Consider the following 10692-nt stretch of genomic DNA (forward strand, 5'->3'; position numbering starts at 1 on the left):
AGACGAGTGGGAGCAGCGTTGTGGTGTGGCTGCGGGAGTGGCCTAAGTGGGCGGGCATACTAAGGGCTGGACAGAAGGGTGGGCGGGGATCCTGTACAGGGGTGGGCCCATTGAGTGGGCGTAGTCTCTGTTATGGGTGTGGTGGTGGGCGGGACTTCAGGACGGACGCGCATTGTGGTGGGCGGGGTCCCCGCGGGCGGTCGGGTGGTGGCGGTGGCGCTGCCATGAGCGTGGTGCTGCGGAATGCGCAGCGCGCCTTGTCCGTACGCCGGGCCCCGCTTCGCCGCGCCGTGTGCGTCTTGCGCGCCGCCCTGGGCGCCTCCCGCTTCGACGTGGGGCTAGTCTGCGCCAGCAACGCGTTGATGCAGCGACTGAACGGCGTCTACCGACACTGCCCGGAGCCTACCGACGTCCTCTCTTTCCCGTTCCACCAAGTGGCGGCGGGGGAGCTGCCGCGGCCGTGTTGCCGCAGCGAGTACAATCTGGGGGACATTTTCCTGGGGGTGGAATACATCCATCAGCAGTGCCGCGAAACCGGGGAGGATTTTGACGATGTCCTGGCGGTGAGCCCCGCTCGGTCCTGGCGGGTGGTGGGGCGGGCACGGGGCTCGGTCGGTAACACATGTTGTGCTCTCGCCCCCCGCGCAGGTGACGGCGGCCCACGGATTGTGTCACCTGCTCGGCTACCGGCACGACACGAAACCCGAGTGGGAGCAGGTGCGGGATGCGCTGGGGCCGGGGAGGGTGTGCGGGGTCCGCCATGGGGTGGACCGGAGGCCCCGGTGACGAGAACCGGGGTTCGCCCGGTGCTGACCGCCGCTGCTCCCGCAGATGTACCAGAAGGAAGCGCAAATCCTGGAGGAGCTGAACCGCATCACGGGCTCTCGCCTGCGGCCCCTCACAGCCGGCCTCTTCTGAGAGACTGGGAGGGGCTGGGGCTCCGCCGGCGCCGCCCCGGACGTGGCGTGGGGGATGGCGGTGCAGCGGCCCGGCGGCCGCTGTGCCCCGGCGCTGCCGCTTCTGCTGCTTGGCCTGGCCGTGCTCGCCCTCCCGCCGTCGCTCGCCGCCGCCTCCGAGCTGCCGCCCGCCGCCCTCCGCGCTGGCCACGCCGCCTCCTCGCTGCCCGCCGCCGCTGCCGCCTCGCGCACCAGGTGAGATGCGGTGGCCCCGCCGCGTCCGACCCAGGGCCGGTCCTGCCCCCCGGGATCTCCCCCCGTCGTGCGGTGTCCCCTTGCACAGGCGAACCGACGTGTCTCGGCCATCAGCTGGTAAAGGGCCTCCTTCGCCTGCTGGTTCTTTTTTGGGTCGTTTTTGGAAGGTGTCATCGCAGCTGTCCGAGGGCTTTCGTCTGTAGAATGTCCTGAGTTGTAACGGACCCCACAGGGATCAGCCAGCTCCTAGATGCATTCTTTTCCCGTACTTCTCCGGAGCATATCCTCCTGCCTTTGTGTCCAGCTTACAAGAGTTAGCCTTGGTTACATGCCCGTGGTTTCACCATTTTCACCACATACCCCATGTTACCCTCAGGATGAGCAAGACTCTTCACTCCTTGACCTGCTGCAAGAAAGGCTCCTGGCATGTCCTACCTCTCCAGGAGACCCTAGTGGCCCCTCCAGCCCCTGCAGCACACACTGTTCTGACTTCCCATACTTCTTCCCCTTCCGGGTACCACAAACTCAAAAAGAGGAGCAGCTTTCTTCCCAACCGTTTCATCACAGGATTGTAGGGTAAAAATGAAAAACGTGTAATAGCCTCAATGTGCTCCCAGAAAAAAATGGTATTCCTTTGTTCTCCCCAGATACCTTTTGTACGATGTAAACCCCCCTGAAGGGTTCAATCTTCGCAGAGATGTCTACATTCGCATTGCTTCTCTTCTTAAGACCCTACGGAAAAGCGAAAACTGGGTGTTGGTTCTGCCTCCCTGGGGACGTCTTTATCACTGGCAGAGCCCTGACATCCTCCAGATGCAGATCGCTTGGTCCGAGTTCTTTGATATCCCAAGCCTCAACAGGAACATCCCTGTCATTGAATACGAGCAGTTCCTTGCAGGTGGGGTATAGGATCATGCAATCTACGATTAAATATTTGATATGGTTTCTTAACAGGTTTGTCCTTATAGGGGCTCTTATCCTTTTATGTAAAAAAAATCATAGAGGTGGCAAGAGGAGGGATGGGAAGGAGTTTTGCTGAGCTACACAACCACTAGGATGGAATAACCCAATTACTTGGCAGCTTGTTTGATGTAGCACTGCTGCCCCCTTGACTTCAGGGACCCCCAGAGATAGACAATTAATGCCTGTGGTTAAATTCACCTATGGTATTTCTGTGTGATTTTGACCATAATGACAAGACCATAAGGAGAGAGGCAGCTTGTTGAAATACAGACAAGTCATCTTTTTCCTGGATGTGGTGGTTGGACAGTAAAAGTTGTAAAGCAGGTTCTCCCTGAACTTACTTCTTCATTATCGATATTGCACATACTTGAAATACCCCTTGCTTTTTGTGTCTAAAAGAAAGGTTTTCCGTAAGAAAGTGAAGTTGGTTCCTTTAGGATTTAATGCCATGTTGAGCTAATCACCAAATGTTCAGTTGGTGAACACTGCACACTGACATGTTCAGCAAAGGAAATAAAGGCCACCAAATGTCACACCTCTGCAAAGAGCTCTGTTCCCTGCCTTCCAAGAAAATGCTTGTAGAGACCCTAAAATTTAGGGAAGAAGGGCTTGTACTGGACATTTTTCTTGGAGGCCCTCCTCCTGTGGTAGCTGCTTACAGCACTGAAAAGCTGTGTGCTTCCTAGTGTGTTTTACCCAGGTGACAGTGATTCTGTTACATTTGGCACATTAAATAGCACAGAGCTGGGTGGGATAGCAGGTGATCACATTGCCTGACCCTTTTAGCTTTTCTGGCTCTCACAGAACTTCCTTTCCTTTTTTATAGGGAAAACTGGGAAGAGAGAGTAGTGTAACATTAGCATTTCTAGCAGGTTTTTAACTGCAACTGATGCTTGTTCATACCTTTACAGTGTGGGTTTTAATGCTTACAAGTCCTTTGTTTTGCCTTCTGTTCAGAGTCAGGTGGGCCCTTTATTGAACAGGTTTATGTGCTACAAGGCTATGCAGAAGGATGGAAAGAAGGAACATGGGAAGAAAAAATAGATGAAAAAGCTTGCATTGATCAACTGATGTACTCCAAAGACAAAGATGGCTACTACAGGTAACATCAAGCATTCCTTCTGCTCTTTTCATTTGTATTTAGAGAGATATTTGCCTGCTGTAGATATCTTGGTGCTTGGAGTTCACTTTGTTTTTAGAAAGCCTGTGAAAAGTAAAATGTTGTACTGGTATGAGAAGATCCGATTCTATAAAGTTGTTGCTACACAGAAGAGCAGCATAAAGGAGATGACTGGTTTATTTGTAACATATGTAGTTTTTTTAGGATGTTTTGTTCTATATATGGCATCAATTTAAAATACAAGCCTGTGAACCAATCCTTTGTGTTCCCTTTTAGGGGCTGGTTCTGGGGTTACAAGGAAACACGAGGCCTAAATGTCTCTTGTTTGTCTGTCCAAGGATCTGCCTCTGTTGTGGCTCCAATCCTTCTGAAGAACACTTCAGCACAGTGAGTTGCCTTGTATATAGCTATTTTTCCTGTATTATTGTTGTTCAACCCCATTGCTGGGTGGGAAGAACAGGGGGAATTTAAAGGCTTGTCCACTGTTGAGATACTTCATCACTGAATTATTGTACTCTGTTAAAATAATTACAAAAGGGATTTACAGTGTAAGAAACACTTAACTGTAAGTTTAGTTAAAGATTGCAGTGCTAAAACCTAAGAGCAAATAGGCTTGAGCTCCTTTATGTTCCCTCTCAGGCTGCTTTTGTGACTCATACCTCCAAGGTTTCATCAAATATCCCCTAGATCATGCAGTGGAAGAGATGCTTAACCAACAGCTGTTCCATATTCTACTCCACAGCACATGTAATTTTACATCTCTGTCTCATTCCCCCTCAGTAGTCTCCTCTGCAGTGGGAAGAGTCCAGGCTCCATTAGTTGTTCTCGACATGAAAGCCATTCCATGCCTTTGGTTGTCACCACTGCCAATCTCTGAACCTTATCGAACCAGTTCAGTAGGATCCTGCACACTGAGTGTGGGTAAACCTGTTACATTGCAGTACAAATTACATGTTCTGTCAAATGCTCTCTTCTTTTTCTGCTAATTCTTGAGACACATGTTCCTTATTTTCATCTCTGAGTGTTGCCTTGATGTTTGCATCAAACTGTCCTCATTCCTGACCATCAAGACCATTAGATGAAACCAGGTTTTGTTCTTTTTTTTTACTACGCTCACTCCTATGTTAGAATTCATCTGCCACTTCATTGGCCAGTGATCAGACTTCTCTAATTCTTCATAGTTGGCCTTAGCTGCTCTGAGGAATTTAAAATAGTTAAGCTATGTCACCTAATTTCATGCCCTTCTGTAGGTTGTTTAGGAATATGGTGAAGAAGAGACCTTCCACTGTGACCTCCCTCTGCAATGAGAACCATACATTTATCCCTGTCTCTAAACTTTTTTTTTTTTTTTTTTAATCCATGCAAGAACCTTTCTGTGCCAAGTTTTCTTAAATGCCTTTAATGAAGGCTGTCAGAAAATCTTGTTAGGTGATGTCAGTGAGATGTCCCTTAACTTCACGTGTGGCAGTGTCTTCAAACTACTATGATTGTTCAGAGCTGTGATCTCCCATATTGCCCTTCTGGCTAGAAAACCAGTTGTGTGATCCTAGGACTGGGTTTTTACCCCTACAGTGTGGTCACTTCAAGGAAACTTCTCAATACATTTCAATTAGTCACCTCAATCACCTCCAATCATCCTGTTAGATGCATGCTGCTTCTTCACCAGCACAGTCTAGTTTGTTTCCAGGTGATTTAGGGCCTTCCCTGCAGGTGTCCAGTTGATGATCAGCAGTGATAATCCAAAGTTGACTGGTTATCTTCTTCCTCTCTTTTTAGTAGAAGGAGATGCAGATAATGACCTTGATCCCTTTTAGCAGAAGCATTTCTCTGTGTGTTTGCTTATCAGTGTGCTCACAAGCTAAATCTACATCTCTTATGCTCTGGAATACTTGAAGCTCTCAAAATCTCTTCTGCTTCTTAGAATTTTGATAGTGCAATTATGTTTCCAGTACACAATGCTGAACTGTGTTTATTTATGAGAAGGGCAAGCTGCTGTCTGCTACCACACATTTTGGTAGTATCTCTGTGTTCTTTGATCTGTTGTTTTACTGTAGGACATTTTATTCTGCATGTGGAGAACACCTTCTCTGGGTTTGTTTTCATTATCTGCTTCCTCCCAGAGGCTGTTGTGTGCTCTGAGGCTGAGCATTATCACACAGGTCACTTCTCCCCTTTGGATCACTCTCCCTGTTAGAAATCTAATGTCTCCCATAGCAAGTATTAAAAAGACTGTGAGGGGTGGTTAATGCTTATTAGTGTTTACCTTTCAGAGTCAGGACACCATTTATTAGGGAAGAGAGCAGGCACAGGGAGTGGCATGGTTCCCTTCTCTCCATAGCAGACTGTGGGTCACAATTTGCCTTGTAGAGAACTAGAATTTGCCTCATAGGAGCCTGTCCCTCATTCCCCACATTCCCTTAGCAAACAGACTGTAGTCTGTGCTTTATCCTAGCAAATGTGTAAAGAAACGACATAATGTAAATTCTATTCCTAAGGGAACTGCACTCAGTTTTACAATTTTCAATAGGTCAGTGATGTTAGACAGAGCTGAAAACCTTCTTCATGACCACTACGGAGGGAAAGATTATTGGAATGTGAGTATTTTACAGATAGCTTCTCTAGACTTTTTCTTTGACTCTGCTAAAAATTCAGTAACCAACGTGTGCTTCAGTTTTGCCTTGGGTTTCTTGTCTTGAAAGTCACTTGTGCCTTCTGTTTCAGCAGTGTGTTCTAACATGGTTTTCAGGCTGCTGTGGATTATTGTGACACAGAAATTTGCCCTGCTGTCTTGTGCCTAAAGGCCCAGTGCTGTAGGTCATGGTGATTAAAAGGACCTCCCCTATACAACACATCTACAGTCAGAAGGGAGCAGTTTCTTACCTAGTCAACCTCAAGATTAGTCTTTTCAAAGGAATTCCGTAAAGTGCTCATTATTGTCCCAAATCCCTCTCCATTGGCTTCAAAGGCAAAATTTCCATGAGTTTCAAGGCAAAGGTCTACGGTAAAATAATTCCTGTCATAAAAGTTTTAAGAAAATATCAAGGTTCAGACAGGAAAATGGAACATGATATCGAGTACTTGATATAGTTAAAATTCCTAAGAAAAACTGACTGTCATGATACTACAAAACAAATTACACAAATTACCTCAGTCTAGTAAATACCTGCCTGTTCAGTTGAGATATGGCATGTTTTCAGAAGTGGACCAAACAGTAGTTTGCTACCATGAATTATTCATTAAGAGTAACCTCCTAAAGAAAGAAATGCAACCCAGGTACCATATTTGAGTATGACTTGTCCTGTAAAAGCAGACATGAAATCCACATGGTTCCATAACACACATTTCTTAGCAGTGGCACTTTAAACATTGCCCAGTGGTTTTGCCTAATGTCCAAACAAAAATTTACTCACTGCAGCTTGGACCCAGGGCTTCTTCTCTTTTTTCCATGCTTCTCTGAGAAGCATCTCTCCCTTCTCTGTTTCTTTGCAGACAAAAAGGGAAAACTTCATTCTTTTGCCTATTAATAAAAAGGCCGCTTGTGACTGTGTGCAGTGGGAACTGCATCACAGAGTCTTAGAGATTCTTATTCACAGGTTAAGGGAATAATTCCTTTTTCATAATTTTCCCGCTGAATTTCATAGGCATGTCTGTGGCTAGATGTGTAATATTTTTAAAGCAGGTTTTATTCTTACAGGTGTTTTGCACACTAAAGTGTTTGCCCAGCTTTTGTTTACGGAAGTGAGGTATATTGCTGGGATATTTAATTTGGTGTATCATGTGTTCTGCTGTGTAAATAACTGCAGTGTCCTCCCTATACCTGTGTATTGCAGGGGCAAGTGAGTATACTGGTTATAAATGTGGTGATAATTAGAAATAAACTATTAAGGCTTGGATAAAATCGTTGCTTAGAGTACTGCATAGATGTACCAGAAGTAACTGCATCCCGGAAGTGCTGTGTGTATGAAACTCTGTCCACCTACTCATTTTTAACTCTCCTTTTTCTGACTCAGTATCTGCTCTTAACTCTGACAGACCCGTCGGAGCATGGTGTTTGCTAAACACCTCCGCGTGGTGGGAGACAAGTTTAGGAAGAAATTCCTTCAATCCACGGATGAGGCAGACAGGACTCAGTACAAGGAGGACTGGACACAGATGAAGGTAAAATCCTTAACAGTCTGTTCCCCATAACAAATATTTTATTTGTGTATTCCTGGCAGTGTGCTGTAGGGCATGTTGGAAGGTACACATGAGTGACACTCTTCTAATCACATCGAGGTAGACACACATGTACCTCATGCACCTTCTCCCTGTGTGACACAAGCTAACAGAGTCTGTCGAGGTGTGCCTGACTGGTTCTGAGGGCCAGATCTTTATTGTCCTCATTTCAGTAAAGGAAACTTGAATTTCTTCCTGTTTTCAGCACTAGGTGTGGGTGTAAAGTTCAGCTGCCACCTGCCAGTTGAGGATTTATTTGGTCAAGGAGAGGAATTTTTGCTTACAAAGATTTGGCACTCCAGTTTCTCTTGCATGATGGTGGCCACCCAAGATCTAAATGTTGCAACAAGTGTTCCAAGCTGCTTCCCGTCCATACTTAAAAATTTCTGTCTGCAGCTAGACAGATTCTGTGCCTTATCCAGAGATGATGCATTCTGGCTTTTCAGTGTGAACAGTGATGCTCTCAAGTTCTGAAGTTTCGATCTTTCTCTCATAGGTTAAGACAGGCACAGCTCTAGGTGGCCCATACCTTGGGGTTCATCTCAGAAGGAGAGACTTCATTTGGGGTCACAGAGAAGACGTGCCTTCCCTGCAAGGAGCAGTAAAGAAAATCCACAGCCTCTTGGAGACACTTAAACTTGAAAAAGTTTTTGTAGCCACTGATGCTGTTGAGGAAGGTAGGCAGATCACAGTCACTTCAGGATTGGTAACTTCTGAGGAGTGCAGCAATTACCACTGGCTCCTCTCCCTGCCTGCAATGCTGTGAATTTCAGCAACTGAATTGTAAAATTTGTTGGTAGATTTTGGTGTCACTTGCTCTGTAACTGTTCACCCAGGGTTTCCTTAAACACATTGTGTGACAGCAGCAAGTTGCTGTTCATAAATGTAGAGATTAATTCATATCCTTCATTTTTTAAGAGATTGAACTGCTCAAGAAACTGCTGCCTGAGATGGTGAGGTTTGAACCCTCTCTGGAGGAGCTGGAACTGTATAAGGACGGGGGCTTGGCTGTGATTGACCAGTGGATTTGTGCACATGCAAGGTAGCAAACCTGACTTTTATTCAGCCAAAGCTCGTTATTCAGCACTGTCACAAAACTGAATATGATTTTTGGCCCAAGCTTGTTTACAAATAGTGTAAGACATTATATAATCAATTATATAATTGAGGTGTGTATAATGGGTATATTGTGTGTGTATATATGATAATTTTATTATCATATCATTTCACTGAACAGTGAAGTTCATTGGACTGAAATCTAATTACTTGCATTTTAAAAACTTGCCCTCCCTCACAAACCCTTTTTGATTTTTCTCCATAGGTATTTTATAGGCACCTCAGTTTCAACATTTTCCTTCCGAATCCATGAGGAAAGGGAGATCTTGGGATTTGATCCAAAAACAACTTACAACCGATTTTGTGGTGAAACAGAGAAAAACTGTGAGCAGCCAGCTCATTGGAAAATTGTATATTAAACACAGAGAAACACAAAGGTTTTGATACTGTTAGAGTTCAAAATAATAAGAAAAATAATGGGGAATGACCTTGGAAGTATGACCCAGTCCTGTACTCTCAGTTCCCGCTCCCCTTCCAGTGTGGGTATGACATGGGGTAGCTGTACTGCTCAGTATCTCTGGACCTCACAGCATTTCTATGTCTGTCTGGTGCACCTGGGTTCCCAGTATGTCCTGCTCCTGCTGCCTTGTGGGCCCACATGCACCAGATGGGTTGCTACAGACCACAGGGGCCTCTTGGCTGCAGAGCTGTGATGGGAAGCGGCAAAGCAATGCCCAGGATGCGGCAGTTCAACCCAGCCTCGCCTGCTGGAGCATTTCATACCTGTATGTGGTTCTCTCAGTGGATTTGTGGTCTGGGCTGCAGACTGGGGGTCCTGACCATGTCACCAGGAACACTCACCCTGGGAGCACTAGTCTCTACCCAGGGAGGAACCAAGCTGCCACTGAAATAAAAGCATGGAGGGAGCTGCTCCCACTCCAAGGGCCTGCAAGGCCCATCCTTTGGGGACTCATCTTTCATGTGAAGACACATTGCCTAGCAGAGAAAGAGGTTGGTACCTGGTGGAGCAGGGCCAAGATTCCATTTTCTGAGCTCCCTCCTCTGCCTGCCACAGCACTGCCTGGGGGAGGGTGGGTGTGTTCAGCACTGCTGCTGGAAGTGGGGCAGTGCTGGTGGCCCTCTCAGGAGGGTCCTGATTGCTTCAGGGCCTTGCTTTTCCACTGGTTTGTGTCCACAAAGGAAAGACACAACAGAAGGCAGAACCATCACCACAGCCCTGTACTCAAAAGTCCATCAGTTTTCCCCGCAGTGAAGGTGGGTAAACCCTTCAACTACTCTGCAAAACGCGGCACCACTGCAGATCTACAGGAGAGCGGCAGTTTATCCACAGGGGGCTTCTGACACACGTTGCCCATTATGTGTCTGGAAGAATCCAAGTGCTTATTTTGTGTCTCTACAAGTGTGGCCAAAGCCACATACACAGAGCAATAACAAATTCTCACACTGTGAGAATAGAAACAAACATTTAATAACATTATTTCTTAGACAACTGTTGCGGATAAAATCCAATGCAAATAAAAAATCTAGATATAAAAAATCAAGATGGTGATGCACACTGATACAGTGTTTCTGCTTTTGAGCTCAGTAGGTGTTTTTTTCTTTCCTCCCCTTCTTGTGTGAGCTCCCTTTAATTACATTATGTTTGTGTCTTTGTCATCTAATTTTAGCTAAAGAATACTAATGGTGTCAGTCATACAGTGCCCAGGCTTCATCTCATAAGTCAGCCCTGCTGCTCAGGCCTCAGCACATCAGGGTGCACCCCCTGGTGCTGGTGTTGCCAATTGCTGCAAAGTTTCAGGCGAGAGTTAAAAGTGTTCCCTTGCTGTTGGCTGGTGTCCAACAGTTCCCCTTCATCACTATTAAGAGTTACTTTCTGGTGGCTCAGGTTAACCTAAGCTTCTAACACTCTCTGGACTCATGGGATTGAGGATTCCAGCATGCACCACACAGTTTATTTCTGGGAAATCCCTTGAGCCCAAAATCAGAGTCCAAAGCAAAAATCTTTGGGAGCTGAAGGCAACAGGGTGTTTATTGAGAATTTTGAAGTATTTGATGTGTCCTAAATGTTAGGTTTGAATGAATGCCAATTGTCCAGGAGTGTGTTTGTATTGCTGGTTTAGGGATAGCCAGGTCTGGATTTGGATTTGTAGGCACCCAGAGTTCCTT

The 10692-nt window shown here is 46.3% G+C and overlaps 2 protein-coding genes across 4 annotated transcripts; both read left to right on the forward strand.

The window, feature by feature from the left end:
• Window positions 1-197: 197 nt before the first annotated feature.
• YBEY (ybeY metalloendoribonuclease) lies at window positions 198-1876 on the forward strand. Of its 2 annotated transcripts, XM_053981998.1 has the most exons (3): window positions 204-563; window positions 649-717; window positions 832-918. In XM_053981998.1, the coding sequence occupies exons 1-3, from the start codon at window positions 225-227 to the stop codon at window positions 916-918; spliced, it is 495 nt and encodes a 164-aa protein (XP_053837973.1). In that variant the 5' UTR covers window positions 204-224. The 2 variants fall into 2 exon arrangements, with proteins under 2 accessions (XP_053837974.1, XP_053837973.1); XM_053981999.1 differs by lacking the exons at window positions 649-717; window positions 832-918 and adding an exon at window positions 1799-1876 and having other exon boundaries at window positions 198-563.
• POFUT2 (protein O-fucosyltransferase 2) lies at window positions 534-10067 on the forward strand. Of its 2 annotated transcripts, none has more exons than XM_053981982.1 (9): window positions 534-563; window positions 1799-2049; window positions 3072-3216; window positions 3511-3621; window positions 5762-5828; window positions 7267-7392; window positions 7946-8126; window positions 8368-8491; window positions 8771-10067. In XM_053981982.1, exons 1-9 carry the CDS (start codon window positions 553-555, stop codon window positions 8922-8924), a joined length of 1170 nt encoding a protein of 389 aa, XP_053837957.1. In that variant the 5' UTR covers window positions 534-552; the 3' UTR covers window positions 8925-10067. The 2 variants fall into 2 exon arrangements, with proteins under 2 accessions (XP_053837957.1, XP_053837956.1); XM_053981981.1 differs by lacking the exon at window positions 534-563 and adding an exon at window positions 973-1151.
• The last annotated feature ends 625 nt before the right edge of the window (window positions 10068-10692 follow it).

This window comes from Vidua macroura, chromosome 7, assembly GCF_024509145.1.
Source record: "Vidua macroura isolate BioBank_ID:100142 chromosome 7, ASM2450914v1, whole genome shotgun sequence".
NCBI classification, from domain to species: domain Eukaryota; kingdom Metazoa; phylum Chordata; class Aves; order Passeriformes; family Viduidae; genus Vidua; species Vidua macroura.

Coding starts and splice junctions, on each gene's coding strand:
- YBEY (XM_053981998.1), top strand. CDS start 225: ATGAGCGTGGTGCTGCGGAATGCGCAGCGCGCCTTGTCCGTACGCCGG. Junction 564..648: donor ATTTTGACGATGTCCTGGCG/GTGAGCCCCGCT, acceptor CCCCCCGCGCAG/GTGACGGCGGCCCACGGATT. Junction 718..831: donor CGAAACCCGAGTGGGAGCAG/GTGCGGGATGCG, acceptor CTGCTCCCGCAG/ATGTACCAGAAGGAAGCGCA.
- POFUT2 (XM_053981981.1), top strand. CDS start 973: ATGGCGGTGCAGCGGCCCGGCGGCCGCTGTGCCCCGGCGCTGCCGCTT. Junction 2,050..3,071: donor ATACGAGCAGTTCCTTGCAG/GTGGGGTATAGG, acceptor CCTTCTGTTCAG/AGTCAGGTGGGCCCTTTATT. Junction 7,393..7,945: donor AGGACTGGACACAGATGAAG/GTAAAATCCTTA, acceptor TTTCTCTCATAG/GTTAAGACAGGCACAGCTCT.